The sequence below is a fragment of the Channa argus genome, chromosome 16, assembly GCF_033026475.1.
Source record: "Channa argus isolate prfri chromosome 16, Channa argus male v1.0, whole genome shotgun sequence".
Classification (NCBI taxonomy): domain Eukaryota; kingdom Metazoa; phylum Chordata; class Actinopteri; order Anabantiformes; family Channidae; genus Channa; species Channa argus.
The window spans coordinates 10,509,001-10,528,076 of record NC_090212.1 but is presented as its reverse complement, the minus strand read 5'-3'; the positions used below and the strand labels follow the sequence as shown (position 1 = coordinate 10,528,076).

General features: G+C 41.5%; 1 protein-coding gene across 15 annotated transcripts in view; it reads left to right on the top strand.

Moving 5' to 3' along the window:
- The window catches only part of LOC137100961 (protein unc-79 homolog), a 30,549-nt gene extending 11,473 nt beyond the window's left edge, over positions 1-19,076 (top strand). For 3 of the 15 annotated variants that reach the window (XM_067478703.1, XM_067478691.1, XM_067478690.1), the window contains exons 14-51: positions 146-376; positions 548-738; positions 1,890-2,013; positions 2,401-2,541; positions 2,815-3,051; positions 3,419-3,646; positions 3,890-4,031; positions 4,474-4,553; positions 4,686-4,834; positions 4,923-5,080; positions 6,269-6,450; positions 6,796-6,997; positions 7,115-7,294; positions 7,877-7,945; positions 8,340-8,677; positions 8,823-9,005; positions 9,192-9,354; positions 9,590-9,739; positions 9,863-11,119; positions 11,789-11,887; positions 12,302-12,418; positions 12,830-12,932; positions 13,021-13,161; positions 13,300-13,365; positions 13,466-13,578; positions 13,841-13,926; positions 14,324-14,497; positions 14,802-14,870; positions 14,959-15,069; positions 16,338-16,442; positions 16,558-16,635; positions 16,745-16,834; positions 16,962-17,137; positions 17,580-17,763; positions 17,869-18,072; positions 18,173-18,250; positions 18,341-18,382; positions 18,476-19,076. In XM_067478703.1, the coding sequence (XP_067334804.1) occupies positions 146-376; positions 548-738; positions 1,890-2,013; positions 2,401-2,541; positions 2,815-3,051; positions 3,419-3,646; positions 3,890-4,031; positions 4,474-4,553; positions 4,686-4,834; positions 4,923-5,080; positions 6,269-6,450; positions 6,796-6,997; positions 7,115-7,294; positions 7,877-7,945; positions 8,340-8,677; positions 8,823-9,005; positions 9,192-9,354; positions 9,590-9,739; positions 9,863-11,119; positions 11,789-11,887; positions 12,302-12,418; positions 12,830-12,932; positions 13,021-13,161; positions 13,300-13,365; positions 13,466-13,578; positions 13,841-13,926; positions 14,324-14,497; positions 14,802-14,870; positions 14,959-15,069; positions 16,338-16,442; positions 16,558-16,635; positions 16,745-16,834; positions 16,962-17,137; positions 17,580-17,763; positions 17,869-18,072; positions 18,173-18,250; positions 18,341-18,382; positions 18,476-18,664 (6,630 nt within the window). In that variant the 3' untranslated portion in view covers positions 18,665-19,076. The remainder of the gene's footprint in view (positions 1-145; positions 377-547; positions 739-1,889; positions 2,014-2,400; positions 2,542-2,814; positions 3,052-3,418; positions 3,647-3,889; positions 4,032-4,473; positions 4,554-4,685; positions 4,835-4,922; positions 5,081-6,268; positions 6,451-6,795; positions 6,998-7,114; positions 7,295-7,876; positions 7,946-8,339; positions 8,678-8,822; positions 9,006-9,191; positions 9,355-9,589; positions 9,740-9,862; positions 11,120-11,788; positions 11,888-12,301; positions 12,419-12,829; positions 12,933-13,020; positions 13,162-13,299; positions 13,366-13,465; positions 13,579-13,840; positions 13,927-14,323; positions 14,498-14,801; positions 14,871-14,958; positions 15,070-16,337; positions 16,443-16,557; positions 16,636-16,744; positions 16,835-16,961; positions 17,138-17,579; positions 17,764-17,868; positions 18,073-18,172; positions 18,251-18,340; positions 18,383-18,475) is intronic. The other 12 variants (XM_067478693.1, XM_067478697.1, XM_067478695.1 and 9 more) reach the window with 12 other exon arrangements.

The window sequence follows — 19,076 nt, the reverse complement described above, 5'->3', positions numbered from 1 at the left end:
TGTGTAATCACAAGCTGTTGCTGTGTCTGTCAATAACAGAGCAGGGGGATGTGTGCACAGTACATGGCACGTAAACATCTCTCTGTGTACTTAATGCTTACGTGACTGCTTTGCTTGCTTCTCCAACCTTCATTCACATCTGCAGGTGAGCCTGTGTACTCCTAATGAGAACACACCCACAGAGAGTCTGGCTCGTCTTGTGAGCATGGTCTTTCAGTGGTTTCACTCCACCGCCTACATGATGGATGATGAGGTTGGAAGCCTGGTAGAGAAGCTCAAGCCTCAGTTCGTCACCAAGTGGCTGAAGACAGTGTGTGAAGTGCGCTTTGATGTGATGGTTATGTGTCTGCTGCCTAAACCCGCTGAATTTGCCAGGGTAAGGTCAAGACCTAGGCCAATAAAGCATATTTAGTTACATGTCTGTGGACTATGAGGCATCACGCAACAGCTATTTAGAAATGACATCAAATTAATTCATCATTTCATTTTGGGCAGAAGGTTGTTAAAATAATTTAGACTAAACCCGTCTGTGTTAACGTTTTCCCAGGTGGGAGGTTACTGGGACAAATCATGTAGCACGGTGACTCAGCTGAAGGAGGGCCTGAACCGCATCCTGTGTCTGATACCTTATAATGTTATCAGTCAGCCACTGTGGGAGTGCTTTATGCCTGAATGGCTGGAGGCCATCCGTACTGAAGTGCCCGACCACCAGCTCAAAGAGTTTCGCGAAGTACTCAGGTACATCCACCTTCCTACGGTGCAGTCAGTTTGCATTTTTTTCTTAGTAATTATAATTAGTATTATTGCACATAATCTTTTTACTGTATTTATTTTACTCTTCCACTTATTAAAAGATGGACCCGTGTTTACATTTCTGAGCCAGTTTTTTTACAGGTTGATGTTTGTATTTAATTGCACAATATAATAAACATTTTTAGCAGTGCTACAATAGAGTCTGATAACATATATGTACTTTAATAGACTATAAATGAAGATTCTCTTGGAAAATATAAATTGAATGCAAGTTCTTTTCCAAATTACTGAGATTTGGTAGCTAACCAAGCTACTAAAGTTTAACTTTGAACATTTCAGCCTCAGTGGTCTATAATACATGATAGTAGCTTTTGGCGGCTATAGCTCAGTTGGAGGGGGGCGGCTATAGCTCAGTTGGTAAAGGCAGTTGCTTATGGACCACAGGGTGAGTGGTTCGATCCCCGGCCCTGGCTATATGTCGAAGTGTCCCTGGGCAAGACCCTGAACCCCTAACAGCCCATTCCCCCTCCCCCAGCGATGCACGGGATATCACGGGATAAGCCGAAATGAGAGTAGTAGTAGCTTTTGGCTAAAAAATCTAACATTGACCTCAGGCTAAAGAGTTGGATGCTTTGTGGTCAAGAGTCTTTTCAAATAGTAAGTGTATCATCAGGGAAAAGCTAAGTAAACATGGTAGTTTGACATTTTGAAAAATAAGTAATGAGATGTTTAAATTAAGAAACTTCTGGCTGCAGTGTCATACATTACATCAAACCTAAATAAGTCTATTTTTGACCAATTTCAAACTAATTCCTCCCCAAACCAACTTAACTTCAGGTGAAACACGTGTGCTGTTGTAATCTGGACTTGCACTTTCAAAACCTCACATTGCCATGTTGCTATTGTGTCCTTCCACCTATGCATCATTCTGGAAAGTGATGTAGGTATTATTAAAACCACACAGATATCTTCAAAGTAGAAATAGAACAGATAGAGTGTAAGAACAACAAAGTTTTATCCTGCATTATTTAAAAATATTAAAAGAATTGTTTTGTAACAGAATCTGCAGATTATTTTTTGCTCTTGCTTGTCTGCATAACTCCATCTACATAAACATTGTTGCTTTCTCCCTACAGCAAGATGTTTGATATTGAGCTGTGCCCCCTGCCTTTCTCCATGGAGGAAATGTTTGGCTTCATAAGCTGCAGATTCTCTGGCTACCCAGCATCTGTACAAGAGCAGGCTTTGCTGTGGCTACATGTAAGCATGCATCCACACAAAGAGAAACAGATACACACACACACACACACACTGTCTTGTCCTCACTTCCCATCCTGGAGTTCTGTCAACAGCGAGTGTGAATTGAACAGGTTGTCACAGAGTGTGAGACTCTGGGCAAGGGCCCCGCTGAAAACGGATCTGGGTCACAGAATGAGACTAAGAGAAGTGGGAAGGATTTTGCTTTTCATCCCATATGAACTCACAGCCTGTTGCCCTGTATCCATGGATCAATACAAGTTTTATGTGATCCAGAGATTGCGTTTATCTGCATTTTGTAAATAGGTCACATTCAAACCAGACAAAGTGAAGAAAATGAAGAAAATACAACCAACAAATTGACACAGTGTGTGTTTCATTTTGACGTAGGTGTTGTCAGAACTGGACATTGTGGTTCCTCTTCAGCTGCTCATTGGGATGTTCTCAGATGGAGTGAACTCACTGAAGGAGCTGGCCAATCAGAGAAAGGCACGTGTCTCAGATCTGACTGGCAACACTGGAACTCGAAGGGTAAGGAGAACTGCAGTGCCAAAAACACTCCCCGCAACTAAAACAATGACAGACCAGATCTTTGTTTTCACTGCAGTGTAGTTGTTGTGTAAGTAATATGCCAATATTCCAAACAATTCATCTCTTAAAAGGCTAAATTGAACTTGACTATAATGTAGATTTATCGTTGAAATTTGGCAACTTTGTGATGAGTAGTTATAATCACTGGCAGTAATGAAGACATTTGAGATTTAAATTTGAAGTGAAACCTTAACAAGATTTTCTTTTATATAGTCATGTGTGCTTCGCCTGCAGGTGAGTGTGGTATCTGACCCAGGACGCCGTGGGCAACACAACACCCTCAGCCCTTTCCCCAGCCCCTTCAGGAGCCCATTCCGCAGCCCCCTACGCTGCAGCCCCTTTAAAAACCTGGGTCACGCTACTGGCCACTGCGCCCTGGATCTTGATTGTGATGATGATGACATGAATCTTGGCTGCTTCATCCTCATGTTTGACCTCATCCTTAAGCAGGTGACATTACTGTGGCAACTTGATAAAAATGGCGAAATATTTTTTAACGTAATTTGTTTTTCAAAGGGTTTTTCTCATGAAAAATGCTGATATTTTTCTCTTAGAACTATTTATTTCGGGTCTAGCAATTAGAATGCGAGGAACAAAATACAACACATGCTCAGCTAAATATGCCAAGGATGTATTAATTATGATATTCAGACAATTTGCAACGCACTTTAAAGCCAATTCTTTTGTTTGGTCATTCATTGAGAGTATCACACAGAATGCAGTGACAACAGTGCCCACAGGTGGGATCTTGAGATTTGTGCGTTGTGCTCTACTTTTTGTTCCCGTGTTTTTACGGTCGTCTCCCCTGCTGTCCCAGATGGAGCTCCAGGATGATGGTGTGATGCTGGGTCTAGACAGCAGCCTGGGGAAGGATATCGTAGGCATTATCAACAACGTCTTCCAGGCCCCATGGGGGGGCTCACATACCTGTCAGAAGGATGAGAAGGCCCTAGAGTGCAGTCTGTGCCAATCCAGCATCTTGTGCTACCAGCTGGGCTGTGAGCTCCTGGAGAGGCTGACCCCCCGGGAAGAGATACGTCTGGTGGTGAGACATACATCATACATTTTCATGCACAAGTGTGTCTTTGAAATGAATGCCATGCAGTTATCCTGTCTCATACCACAGTGCCAAAAACACCGCAGTGTGCCTGACTGAGCTAATGTTGTTATTGATCACATAAAGCATAAACCATGCTCATAATACATGCCAATATCTGAATAAAGGTAATTGGCACTAACAGATCATCTAGATCTGGATAATTTCACTGCATAACGATTTCCTCTGCAGGAGCCCACAGATAATTTGGAGGAAACCTTGCTCATGCCTCAACCAGGTTTCTGCTTCGGGGTGGAGAATGAAAGTGAGGAAGGAGACAACCCAAGTGGCACAAACACTGACAACCCAAGTAACCACTCTCCCGATAACGCACGTGTGTATCAGTTCAAATAAATACTGGGGATAGGAATCCATAAATGTGACAGTTCAAATTAGCTGAATTCAGAATATATGAAGTTGAGCATGATATCTCCTACAGTGAAAAAACACAGCGGGCACTTTTTTCTCTCAAAGGCAGAGTTTTACATTTGAGCGTACTTCAGTCTAGATTAAAAAGAAATTTAGATCTGTCCTTGCCATCACATTTTTTGAAGCCATACAACAATTATAATACCTGTCGCTCCATTTCCTTTATTCTCAGCTGTCTAGATGCTATTTTCAACTTTATTTTATTGTACAGACATCACATCAGTTTCAGACTCATCATTGTATCTGCATATTTTGAGGCAATTTTTATGTAAAATGTGTTTCAACTCTGTGTCCAGAATAACTTGAAAGCTGAATTCCTTGTAACCCTAGACTGTTGTTCCTTGCAGCGATGAAGAACAACTCTGATAAGAAGTTCTCCTACCAGCAGCTGCCTGTCTCCTTGAAGCTTATATACACCATTCTGCAGGTACTTGTTCTGAATAGCTGAAGATGAACACAGAGGCACAAGTAGACCAGTGGCATTCATGAATATTTCTTTTAATTTCTTTGAGTGTACGTATGGCACGCTGTGAATCAAAAATCATATATCAATATTCAGGAAATGTCAAAGTTCGAGGAGCCTGACATCCTGTTCAACATGCTCAACTGTCTGAAGATCCTGTGTCTGCAAGGAGAGTGTTTGTACATTGCACGTAAGGATCATCCCCAGTTCCTGGCCTATATCCAGGAGAAGATGCTCATCCCGTGGTGGGTGATAATGACATAAATGTATCTAATATTTTTTGGCAGTTGTTGTATTAGCCAACTCAGGGGCAGCTATTTGTTTGTGTTTCAGTCTGTGGTCCATGTTGAAGTCTGAGTTTTGCCAGTTAGCCCATCTGGCTGTCCCTCAGCTCCTTCATGCTCTCTCTTTATCCCATGGGGCCGACATTTTCTGGAACCTCATCAACACAAACTTCAACAACAAAGACTGGAAAATACGATTTGAAGCAGGTGAGAGATACAGTAGCTAAATGACTTACTGTGATGTATGAAAGTACAAATGTGGTGTATCTGAGATGCAGCTGCTGACATTTTCTGCTGAACAAGGTACATTACATTGTAGCCTTTAGCCACATATACAGCTACAGCATAAAGACCACGTCACAGTCATCATTGTACAGATTTTACTTTTAGTTTTATTGAGGTGGTTGACCAACAAAGTTGCATGAATAAAACATTACTGTGTGATACCCACTCTGCTTATATAATATGATTCCTAAACCACTGCCTACCCACCTCTCCCCCTTTTTATTGCCATGGTTACTCTTTGGCTCAAAAAGGCGGCAGAGAAAAACTGTAGGATTGAAATGATTTTTCCTGCCTTGTGATTGGAAGAGAGGTGCTGTATGACCTTGAGTCAGATGACTCAAGGATGAAATCCTCTGATTTGATGTATATGTGGAAAGAAGAGGGCAAACTAACTGTTGGTATCCCAGTTAATATTTCTTAAAGCTCGATAAGTTATTACATTTTTGTATAATTAAAATATTAGAAAAAGAATGATTTCAGTTATTTTATGTCAAAGGATGTCATGATGACAGGTTGAAATGGTGATGGTTTATAAACAACACCATACAAATAATGATGTTGTTATATGTGTTTGGTAGTAGTATTTAGATATTAAGATTTAGACAATTCTGTAATTGTAAGTGTAAATCAAATAGAAAGTATTATTTCTCAATGAAGTCAAGAGGCTGCTGCTCTCTCTTTAGTCCTATACTGACACTTAGTGGCCAACATTAGACTCTATTCATCAGCTCATCCTGGGTGAGAGCTCATGGATTTTAGAATAAAGCACCTGCTTTTAGATTTAAACCTTTAAATATCATGTGAAAGAAGAATAAACACATGAGATTTCTTGTGTATCTGACTTCATAAATTATAATTTTAATGATAAATTGGATTGGAAGTTTTTGGATTTTCAAATGAAAATTACGTTGACATAGGTACTAGCTGTGTATATTAAATTTCCTTCATCTCTGACCTTATAGCCAGGTCTCTTTATGATTTTATGGTAATTATAGCCATCCATCTGGAAGCTCAGTTGTCTCTTAGTTATTGCTTAGTATTAGTACTGCTTGCTCTTTCTGTTGCTGACAATGATTCCCTTTCGCTCTACATTCTTGTGAAAACTCCCAGTTGAGAAGGTAGCAGTGTTGTGTCGGTTCCTGGATATTGGTGCAGTGACAAAAAACCACCTGCTGAAATATTCCCTGGCCCATGCTTTCTGCTGCTTCCTGGCGTCTGTGGAAGATGTCAACCCGGCTGTGGCCACCCGGGCCAGACTCCTGCTGGACACCATCAAGAGGCCGGCTCTGCAGGTGATGCGTTGAAAAACAGGCATGCAGCTCAGGGTGCTAAAGACTGTTTGTCACATTTTATAACTTGTTGTGGTGCAGAGAGACATGAACTACCTTAACATTTACAAAATTAATATGTTTAGTACGTTTTACATGAAATCTCTCCCTTGATGTAATTTTGCTAGTTTTGACTCTGTTAAATTATAGATTATAGACCCTGTTTTATCTGATAACTAGCCGCAAATAACAGATTTGAAAAGTGAGAACCATCAAATGTTTGCAGTGTTTTAACCCCCCTCCCCCCCATAAAATGGGGTGGGGGGGTTCTGCTGTGTATTTATGTGTATGTACGTTTTGTTTATGTAGGGGTTATGCCTGTGCATGGATTTCCAGTTTGACACTGTGGTGAGGGATCGACCAGTCATTCTCAGCAAACTCCTGCTGTTGCACTTCCTAAAGAAAGACGTTCCTGCACTCAGCTGGGAGTTTTTTGTAAACCGTTTTGAAACATTATCTCTGGAGGCTCAGTTACACCTGGACTGCAACAAGGAATTCCCTTTCCCAACTAGTATGTTTCTGCTGTCTACTTTTAGATTCTTATACATCTGCTTTACCGTCACTGTGTGTATCTTGACAAATTTGTTGTAACAGAAACATCACAACCTAATAGTGCTTTTTCGAACAGCCATCACAGCTGTAAGAACCAATGTAGCCAACCTCAGCGATGCAGCGATGTGGAAGATACGACGAGCTCGTTTTGCCAGGAATCGGCAGAAGAGCGTACGTTCCCTGCGTGACAGTGTAAAGGGACAGACAGTGTCTAAACGGGCTTTTTCACTCCCTGAGTCACTGAGCAACCGTCTTCGTGAGTATCTGACTCCGTGACAATTTGACTCACTCTGGGGTCAGACAGTGTTTGCATATCAGATAGCCAACATGATATTACACAGAAAATCCAAGGCTGTATCACTTTAATGGCCATATCTATGATGAGAACAACCAGTATTTTATACAATGATGATGGCATATTTTTTATTTCCAAATGCTTTTCTATCTGCAAATACTGTTTGACCAAAGTCTGGCCCCTTTCCTAATGTTTCTCTCCTCACTTGTGTGTTCCCAACGTTCATTTCACTTAAGTGTCCAAATACAACTTTGTTTAATAAATGAGGAACCTCATACATTTTATATTTGGCTGTGCACAGAATGCTGTCTGAGTTTCTATGAGTTGTAGCCTTCAGATATCATCTAGTCGTTGGATATTCGTGATTAGTTTGAGAAACATCAGTCTTGATAAGATTTTAGAGAATAAGCTAACCGTTTATTGTGGTTTGTGTGTGTTTTTGACTGTGCCCATGTCCTGGATGGTGGCAAAGCTCAGACATGTGTCCTGTGCTACCTTCCTTGTGCATTCTCCTAAATTGTGTTCTTCATATGTGGTTTATAGCTCTAAGGCTTACGAGGCAAGAGCACTCTGCCCCGACACTGGGAGATATGATAGAGAAAGTCCTGCCAGGTAAATAACAACCTAAACTGAAACATGCACTAATATATTCATAACCATATCACTTTGGAGGTAAAATGGTAGGTTTTTCTATCAGTAAAGCTTTAATGTGGAAATCGGAAATGAAAAATGGGAAAGCAACGGTCATTGTTTTTTCATCCTGCCTTCAGTTTTTAACTAATTCTGACAAAGAGAAGAAAAAAAACAGTGTTGCTAAAAACTAGCAGTTCAATTTTAGTGCGTTTTCCCCGTTCATGTCCCATGAATATGTTGCATTGCTGTATGTCTGATGTTATAGCCACCTCTCCTGACAGAGAGGATGAGTTGACTCCCTCCACGTCTGTGTTGTTATCCTCCCTCCTGCTCCTGCACCCTTCCCTCTCCCCACTTTCTGCCCTGTCTGCAGCACGTTTCCTCCCGCACTTTAACCCTGACGCTTCAGCCCCTCTTGTAGGCCAGACCCCCTCTCCAGAGGACGACAGCATCATCAGAGACCTGCTTCCTGAGGACGCCGGCATAGATCACCAGACGGTACACCAGCTGATCATGGTGCTCATGAAATTTATGTCCAAAGACCAAAGCAGCGCCGAAGCCGACATCGGCAGTGCCAAAGCTTTCAACACTGTTAAGCGTCACCTGTATGTGCTGCTGGGCTACGACCAACAGGAGGGCTGCTTCATGATTGCACCTCAGAAGATGCGCACCTCCACCTGCTTCAACGCCTTCATCGCTGGCATTGCACAAGTGACTGATAAATAAATTTATTATCAGTTTGATATTTTCGGTTCTTGCTTTATGCTTCACTGGTATTGCTGCTGAGTAGAACTGAATGTGAGGAATAAACCTGAATAACATGCACACTTATCGATTTATATGTTGTTTCTTCCAGGTGATGGACTACAACATTAGTTTGGGGAAGCAGCTGCTCCCTCTGGTGGTCCAGGTGTTGAAGTACTGCACATGTCCTCAGCTGAGACACTATTTCCAACAACCACCTCGGTGCTCTCTTTGGGCCCTGAAGCCACACATCAGACAGATGTGGCTTAAAGCCCTGCTAGTTATTCTCTATAAGGTACTTATGGTACCACTAGGTGAGGGTGGGAGTTCATCAAATTTGTTATTACTCATTCGGTCACCCACACGAGTTTTGTCATCAATAAAGAGCCCTTACATATTTTGTGCACATCTTGTCTAGCCTTTGAATTACAGCAAGATACATTATACGACATAAAGATATAACATTTTCCTTGAACCACAGTACCCATATAGAGACATGGATGGCAGTAAAGTGGTCCTCCATCTGATCCACATTACCATCAACACCCTGAATGCCCAGTATCACAGCTGCCGTCCCCATGCCACAGCCGGACCCCTCTACAGTGATAACTCCAACGTGAGCCGCTACAGTGAGAAGGAAAAAGGTGACAAACACCATAAAAAGTTTTTTTTTTATCTTAACAGCATATGTCTACAACACATGCAGTGTTTATTATTATTACATTATTACATACAGTATACCAATTGTGTGTTCTTACGGCATGATGGGGTGGACTTTCACAGTAATCTCAGGCTCTGGGATTTCCCCCTATCCGGTTTCACTATTTTTTTACAAAATTTAGCACTGATGTTCTTTGTCGATGTTTTTCTCCATTTTAGAAGAGGACAGCGTATTCGATGAGTCAGATGTTCACGACACGCCGACCGGTGCTGCTAACAAGGAGTCACAGACCTTCTTTGCCCGCCTCAAGAGGATTGGTGGCAGCAAATCTGTGAAGTACCAGCCAGTAGAGCTGAATGCCAAGAAAAGTAAGAAGCACAGGTTTCCTAGAGTCAAGTGGGGTTTTAGAGAAAATTGATTGAATTTTTCACAGCCCAACATATTTTTGTGGTTGCACTAGGATAAATTCTTATTTTTCTTCGGTGTATCAGGTGAAATTGAGCTGTCAGAGTACCGTGAATCCAGTGTCCTTCAGGACAGCATTCTGCACTGCGTGAGGGAGGAAAGCACCCGAAAGAAGCGGCTGCAGGCCATGCACAAGCAGAAGTCTCTGGATATTTCTAACACAGACTCCATCCTCTTCAATCTCGATGAACACAGACGGAAATCCTGCATTGATCGCTGTGACTTGCAGGCAGCCCCTGTGATCCTTCCCCCGTCCTCGGCCACATCCCACAGCAGACATCATGGCAAAGGGTCCTCAGATGGCTCTTCAGTTCGGGTGGAGGGCGGTGATCCTGTGGACCGACGAGGCTCTCGAGGTGGCCAGTCTGACATCTCCAAGCCTGTCATTCCAGAGGTCCGTCTAAGCTGCATGGAGACCTTTGAGGACAAGATGGACCAGAGCTCCCTTGCGGGATCAATTCAGGAGAAGGACGACCAAGATCTTATCGATCTCTCCTCTGATTGCACATCCATTCCAGAAAAACACTCCTTACTCTCCATGTCTGATAGCGACTCCTTAGTGTTTGAACCATTACCTCCTTTGAGGATTGTGGAGAGCGATGAGGAATATGACCCTAACACTATCATAAGCTCCAGACTTAATGGCAGTCCAAAGGTCGCTTCTCCTGCCAGCAGTAACACCCTAAGACTGTCTCCAGTGGTTCAGGTAAGTGTAGAGGACTGTGCCAGTGACAAGACCATCCCTGACCTTTTGGTAGGAGAAGAAAAGAAGCCAAACATAGTGACTCCCAGCACCTCGCTGGACCTTCCTGACCGGCAGGAAAATGTCTGCCATGAAAGCCCCATGACCCTGAAGCAGAAGAGAGACCTACTGAGGAAGACCCCGCGTGTCCCTGACACCTCATTAGATGACATGTCAATGACTCCCGAAGAGGTGAAAACTGGGACAGGGCCTGGGACAAGTCCTTCTGGAAGGACCATTTTCTTAAACATCCCAGAAGACAAAGCTGAGGCTCTTTCATTACCGGAGAAAAGCAAGAGCAACAGTAACGATGAAGAAGAAGATGGTGATGATGAAGAGGATGACGACATGGGCGATGACGCAGACAGTGACCCCAAACCTGAGAATACAGACGACAATGACGAGGCAGAGTTTAAAATTCAGATTGTTCCCCGACAGCGGAAGCAGAGGAAGATAGCTGTCAGCGCAATCCAGAGAGAATACTTGGACATCTCATTCAACACATTCGACAAGCTGGGTGGGGACCAGACTGCAGAAACTGGTAAGTGGGTACGAAACATAAACACATTTTAACTGCGGTCATTTACCAATGCATTGCTCTCATTGTCTGTTTATTTCCAAATTTACTACACGTCCTTATCCAAAGCTCTTCTAATATATAATAATTATTAATTGGATTACAGTGTCGTTTAGAAATAATTTTTTCTGTGGTGTCAGGTGTCAACTAGTTTTCATTAATTTCCATACAATATGAAATGACTTGTGGTATGTCAGCTCTTTTCAAATTCATCAACCTACACTTATGCTACATTACCAGAATTTGTATTTTATTTTAAGCTCACTAATATAACTTTGACAAGCCTTTGTGCGGACTTTGAGTTAAAAAATTTGAAAACTATTGTTTTGTATTTACATATGGTATGCCAGATCAATGTAGGGCTGTTTGAACATCTTGGATAAAATTATCGTCAGCTGTAAAGTAGATATTATTCTTAGCCTTACTATAGGTTATACTGTAAAATCCCTTTGGATTTGGTGATAAAAATACACTTAAAGCATGTGAGTGTCCCTCAGCTCTTTCCACACCTGATCACACCAGCCTTGTGTTGCCCTCTGGTGTGTTTTCTATCCACGTGCAACATAACTGCTGATCAGGATTGGATAACTATACTGCCAATGCCCTGCTAAACATTCAACATGATCTTTGCAGATCACAAAGTTTTGTCACTGGAAAAGCCACGTGAATCTGCCTCAGCCCCAACACTTGAAGCTGCTATGCCTGAAACAAGCCACCGCTCTTCAGTATCAAGTAGGATCCAAATAATATTTTACATAATATCTCAACCAAACTTTGATAAAACTTGCTGATGATTGTCATAAAAAAATCTTTAATTTTATGTTTTCTTTATTCGTTTGTGTATGGAATAATATAGTAATTGTATGCGTCTTATTGCAATGTAAGTTTTTTACTTTAAATGCAAGCTGGAAATATGAAGTTTCTCATCATCACGATTGACATCTTATTCATAAAACCGACAACATTCCCAAAGGAAATATTCATTGATTTATGAATCTAATTGATTTCACTTTAGTATTGCTCAGTGATTAAGAAGACTCAGCTAAATGCTTGAATCTGTGTTTTGTCCTTGTGAAATAATACAAATAAAACTAAATACAGCTGAACTGAGTTGAGCAGTGTTGTTTCCTTTCTTCCCATCTTTAGCTCAGTACCGTCAAGTGAAGCGCGGCTCACTGGGAACTCTGACTATGAGCCAGCTAATGAAGAGACAGCTAGAGCATCAATCCAGCGCACCACACAATATCAGCACCTGGGAAACAGGTCAGTCACTGTAGACTTTCCTTTATTCCCTAATAAACCCTTAAGGTGGTAGATGAATAGTAACACATCTAAGGAAAGTCACACCTATTGGCTATTGAAATCAAATCAGGCAAATACGATACAGTAAAAAGGAAAAAGTACTGTAATACATCGTTTTAAATACATATTTGAATTAAATTAATTTTTACTACTTGGACTAAACCTATAATATTTGATTAATGAAGATCAAATCATTTAATAAAGAAAAGCGTTACCAAATATGTTGTCTTGGAAGCCAAGAAGCCTAAATGTTTGTCTGACTAATGTAAATAAATTTACTAATCCAAAACTCTGTTTCCTCATCAGTCTCATGCAGCATTTAATAACTTTATTAAAAGCTTTTATTTTATTGGTAACATTTATCCTTTGTAGGTCCTACAAAAACTAGTCTACTCTCTGCACCAAGCACAGTCAGCATGTTTGTTCCTGCACCTGAAGAGTTCATTGATGAGCAGCCTACCACAATGTCTGACAGGTGAACCAATCAACCATCAGCTAGTTGTTTTGAAACAAATGATTTTAATGCTTAAAGCCGTGTAATGTCATTTTGTGTGATGTTACAGATGTCGGGACTGCGCGGCTGTGCTGGAGGAATATGACGAGGAGACACTCAGCCTTGCAGTGGTTGTTCTTTCCATGTTCATCCACCTCAGCCCCGATCTGGCAGCTCCCATGCTTCTCGACATCATGCAGTCTGTGGGCAGGTACAGCCTCTCCAGCAGCCGTTCCTGCCATTTAGATCCACACAGCACTTCACCGTTAAATGAAGTTTCATAACTCGCGCTTAGAACTCATGCATAATTCATCCCTGCGTCCTAATTCACTGCTTTAACTTCTTTCAGGTTGGCATCTAGTGCCAATTTTTCTGGACAAGCTGAGAGGTATGAGACTTCAAAGCAGTCACAGCCGTGAGCTCACATATTCACTGTGCTTACAGATGAGTTTAATAAGAGCTGTGAATGGTGACTGCCTGTCCAACACAAACATTCTTCCTCTGATGTTTTGCAGTATGTTGATCCCAGGGAATGTAGCAGGTGTAGCCAAGCAGTTCCTGCGCTGTATGTTTCACCAGCTGGCTCCTAATGGCATCTTGCCCCAGCTTTTCCAGAGTAACATCAAAGGTCTGCTCAAACCACTCAATAGTAATGAAATGTACCAGCACTATTTTTAAATGGACTTACAGCATGTTTCAGCTGCTCATTTCTCTTGTGATATTGGATACACATTTTACTTCTTTTCTTTACAATATCTATTGTAATATATTGTATTATTTATTGTAATTTATTGTTTCTTTAATAAAGATAGTAACTTCTTACTGGAAATACTGTCATGCATTGTGTTTAACTTCTATCTTTCTTATTATTTATCTGTCTTCTTTTGCAGATGGAAGTTTCCTGCGAACACTTGCATCTTCGCTGATAGATTTCAATGAGCTGAGTTCTGTTGCCGCACTCAATATGCTGCTAGAGGTGGGACTTTTTTAAAAATGCATTTGTGTTACATCATTTAACCAGCAGGAGGAGCTCTTGTAAAAATCTTTAGCTTCCATACATTCAGCTGAATAAAAAACACAAGTGTATCTAAAACATCATATCATCCAGGCAATTGAATCCTGGCTTATTCTGCCACTGCCCCCACTGTACCAGTTTATTACAAATGTAAAGCAAATAAACGACACTAACAAATAAACAAAAATCTATAAATTGTCCATCTAAGCAAGCATTTGTGCTTCAGTGTCCCAAAACAGCTAAAGTTATAATGAGCACAATGAAAGATGAGGAAAAAATGATCAGTTAAGTGCAAATTAACTTATCTTAGAAATTCTTTATATAAGCCTGTCATGGTTTATACCTCTGTGACGTCCAGGGCCTGAACAACAAGAAGAATTTACCAGCAGGGGGCACAATGCTGCACTGTCTGGACAACATTGCCACCTTCATGGAGGCTCTCCCCATGGATTCTCCTAGCAACCTGTGGCCAACCATCTGCAACCAGTTCCAGACTTTCCTTACAAAGCTGCCCTCTGTGCTTCCTCTGAAGGTAGATATTGACTCTTCCATTCATTTAGCCATGGTCTGATATGGTTTGATGTGATTATGGCTCAAGGAAAAAGCATCTAGCAGTGCCCTTGTCAGGTTCAATAGGACAGAGTCTTAAAATTGTAATTGATTTGATGCTTTTGACCTCAGAGGTCAGTTTACTCTAACAATTTATCACTACAGACCAATTTCAAACGGCAAGTGTATGGTTATTGAAATGCACCTTGCAATATTGTTCAACTTTTACCCTTAAAACATACCCAGACATTCATCTTCTTCTGTTTTTTCAATTTGTGTTTCATTAGTGCCCCATGGATTCCAGCTTGAGGATTATCATTTGTCTCCTGAAAATCCCAACTACAAATGCTACTCGGGTAAACTCACCAAAGAGTTTTACTGAATAATTTGTCCAAATCTTAGCCCATTATATTTAACGTTTCCTCCTCTTCCCCCATTCTTCAGAGCCTCCTGGAGCCCTTCTCCAAGCTGCTGAGTTTTGTAATCCAGTATGGCATATTTAGTCTCTCCTACCTCGTAGAACTATGTGGACTGTGTTACAAAGCCTTCAATAAGGTACGTTTGTGTGTTTGCGCTATAGCTCAATGCTTGAAAGAGTTTCATATAGACATAAAACGTTTTGACATCCAGTATTTATATCATTTTGAAAGAGTTAAAGCTTTCAAACTAATCTGCAGTGTTAAAATGTCTATCTGCTCTTTGCTGGCCGCTCACTTATGACTTTTATGGTGCTACACCTACTTCCCTGATGCTCAAGTCAGCCAGAAATGCGTCCTTGTGTCACAGATGATTAAATAGGCAATCAGCCAGTATTGATTAACATGATTAGTTGGTGTGCTAAAGCTGAGGATGTATGGTGTGTTTCTGAGTGGCTGTCTCAGACAGAGATGGAGCCAGGGCTGTCTGCACTGTTCGGGCAGATGGATCTTCAGTCCTCCACCACTGTCAACGCTCCATGCTTTATGTCTCCTGCAGTATTGATTTTCTACACCCCCTTTAATTTCTTACCGTATAATATCCGCTTTTCAAAACCAAGAGGCACTATGAGCAATTGGTTTTGGAGCCCATTCTGTGCAGCTGTTTTATGGCAGGTGAGCCTTCTGGGAAGCACAGGGATTTTTTATCCATTTGTGTAGTCATTGAAGGTCAGCTTTCAAGGACACAAAGTCAGATTTCAAGACCTACTGAAGTTTGTCACACCATTCACCATTTGTCACAGTCGCACTCCAGTATATGTAAAATGCGACTGGAGCCTCTAGCTTAAGAACAGTCTATGATTAGCTATTTACCAAACGGACATGCTCCATTAACTTTTAATTATGAGAGGGGCGCATACAGGTATGCACATTAAAAAGCGACTCAGTGAAAAATGTCGGGAGAAGCTCTAGGAGCAGTTGTGCCTTCAGTGGGAGTGGAGGTGAACGTGCAAGCGCCTAACATGAGAAAACATGACTGCATAGCAAAAGAGAGAGGGAAGTGGGAGCCAGAAGATGACAGTGTGGTTTGTAAACAGGCAGCTGGGCTTTGTGTGGAAGAGATGAACAAAGAGAGCAGTCTGTCCTCAGGGAGGGAGAAGGCAGCCTGACAGCCTCAACTGAGCTGCTTGGGACTCTGGGAGGAGAGATCTGGACTGGCCTAAATCTTCTCCTCTGCTTTACCATTCTCTGTCTCCCTGCCTTCCTAACTCTGCATGTCCTTCCCCCTCTATTCAGGCAACAGAGTTTATGCTCCCCTCGCAGCGTGAGCAAGGGAGAGTGATAATAGAAAAAGGCAGCCTTGCTGCATCAGTACATTTACTCCACTCTCTATCCCTTCACACACAGGAGAGAGATAAGTTCTACATGTCTCGCATTGTGGTGTTAGAGCTTCTCCAGGCTCTCAAGTTCAAGTCTTCTCTGCCAGACACAAACTTGTTACTGCTGGTCCAGGTAAAATACTTTCTTTTATATGTTTACATCTCCATAAGTCAAATACTTTGTACTACTGCTATACATTATTTTATGATAAATGCTGTCCTGAAGACTACATTGTGGTATTTGTCAGTTTGTTTGTGCAGATATCGGTACTCGGCTAGCAGAATCCACCATCATCCAAAAGCACATGATCTCAACACTGCCGGGGGTAAGGCTTTATGTATGGATCTTAATAAAAGCAACCTCGTAAAACAGCAGGAAATAAACACAGACCCCAGTGTGATTGCTCCTAAAGGATACGCTTTTGTTCTCATCAGTGCACAACAGCAGCAATGGAATGCATGAGGCAATACATAAGTGAGCTCTTGGACTTCATTGCAGATATGCACACGCTAACCAAACTTAAAGTAAGTCCTGTTCTTTATGTGAGTGTCACAATATACATAGTATCTTGTCATATGTTTTTCAAAGCTTTTTTGAAACCCGGTGTGAGTTTCAAACTCGGCATATTTTTGTTCTAAATCTATTTCACAGAGCCATATGAAGGCTTGTTGTCAGCCACTGCATGAGGACACTTTTGGTGGGAACCTGAAAGTGGGTTTGGCACAAGTTGCTGCCATGGAGATCAGTAAAGGAAATCACCGTGATAACAAAGCTGTGGTTCGATATCTTCCCTGGCTTTATCATCCACCATCCACCATGCAACAAGGGTAAAAATGACAAAACTATGGGGCTAGTAATAATTGGTGATGTTTACAGCATTTAAACAATACATAGATGAAAACAGGAAGAAGTGCAAAAAAAGATGTAGTCCATATAGAAAAGAGTTTATTGTGTATTTGAGAAAATGTGTTTTTTGAAATAATTTGGTTGAATTGACCCTTTAAGATTTAGCGAATGCAGAAATATTTTTGTATATTTCTGAAACCATTGTCCCTCCTGTAAAAGGGATATTTCCACTTCCAGGTTTTGCCTGTTTTTTTTACGATTTGAGGGTCTAAGGACAGAGGCGGTCACTGTTGTACAGACTGTACAATTCAATGTGGTTTTGCGCTACTTAAAGAAAATTAAATTTGATATAACACATATAACAATAGTGTTGCTGAGTATATTTGTAGGCTGATTTGTTTGTCTTTTTTTTTTTTCCTGCAGGCCAAAAGAATTCATTGAGTGTGTGTCCCACATCCGTCAGCTGTCCTGGCTTCTTTTGGGCTCCCTGACACACTGTTCCCTACACCAGGGCTCCACCTCCTGCATGCCCATCCCTCTAGATGCTGGCTCCCACATCGCAGATCATCTTATTGTCATCCTCATTGGCTTCCCAGAACAGTCCAAGGTCTGGCAGAAAAAATACCCTCTAATGATCCCACCTAAAATGTGTAACGCTCCACAATCATCTCACTCACACCTTTTCTGTTTTGGTCTTGATTTGCATTGCCAGACATCGGTGCTGCACATGTGCTCTCTGTTCCACGCCTTCATGTTCGCACAGCTGTGGACAATCTACTGCGAGCAGGCAGCTGCTGCTCCATCCCTGCAGAACCAGAACCAGACAGAGTTTTCTTCAATCGCCATCCTCACTGGCCTAGAGTTTTGGAGTCGGGTTACACCCAGCATCCTGCAGCTCATGGCACACAATAAAGTGGTATGTGCTCTGCATTTTGTTTTTCAAGCAGAGGTTAATCAAATCTGACTAGTGTGGGTTAGAGAAGTTTGACTTTTTTTTTACTTGATTTCTTCTTTAGATGGTAGAGATGGTGTGTCTTCATGTTATTAGTTTGATGGAGGCCCTGCAAGAGTGCAACTCCACCATCTTTGTCAAGGTTTGAAAGACTTTTTTTGTTAATAATAACACAAAAATAACCTTAACAAAGAGGTTAACCTAACTTAACTATCTTTTTTATTCCATTTAGCTAATTCCGATGTGGCTACCGATGATTCAGTCAAACCTTAAGGTAAATTTTCTGCCGATACTGTTGTGAATAAATAGCAAAAGCCAAATAATTGTAGGCTAAAACATTGTCATCTCCCTTTTTTTCCTTTGTCAGCATCTCTCAGCTGGGCTGCAGCTGCGTCTGCAGGCCATTCAGAACAGGGTGAACCACCAGAATCTGCAGGGCCAGACATCTGGAGCCCCTCCTTTTGCCTTGCGCAAATGGCTGCAGTGCACCCAGTTCAAGATGGCTCAGGTGGAGATTCAGTCGTCTGAGGCTGCCTCACAGTTCTACCCCATGTGATCTGCTGTGTGGTCATCTGGGTCCTAGACCTGCATGTATCTGCTTTGGCCAAACCCTCTGTCAGCAAAAAGAACTATTATGATAACTGATGCTGTTTGGGATGCATTTGGACTGAATCATTTTCAGCACCTTTAGTATAAAATGTATAGTAATTCTATGCTATTGTAAAGTACTAGCGACGGAAATGATATTTAAATACTTGTGTGGGATAATTGTATGAGGTGCCTAATTGTTGTATTCAACAGATTTGAAGAGTCAGTAGAACTATAGACCCATGTTAGTAAGACTGAGGGTCTAAACGCAAATACTTGTTGAAGTTGCAAATGCTCACTCTGTGAAATTCTTATTTTTCACTTTTTAAGTTGCTTGGTTGCAAGCTGGACAATAAAAGTTCGAGTTTTTTAAACTTTGA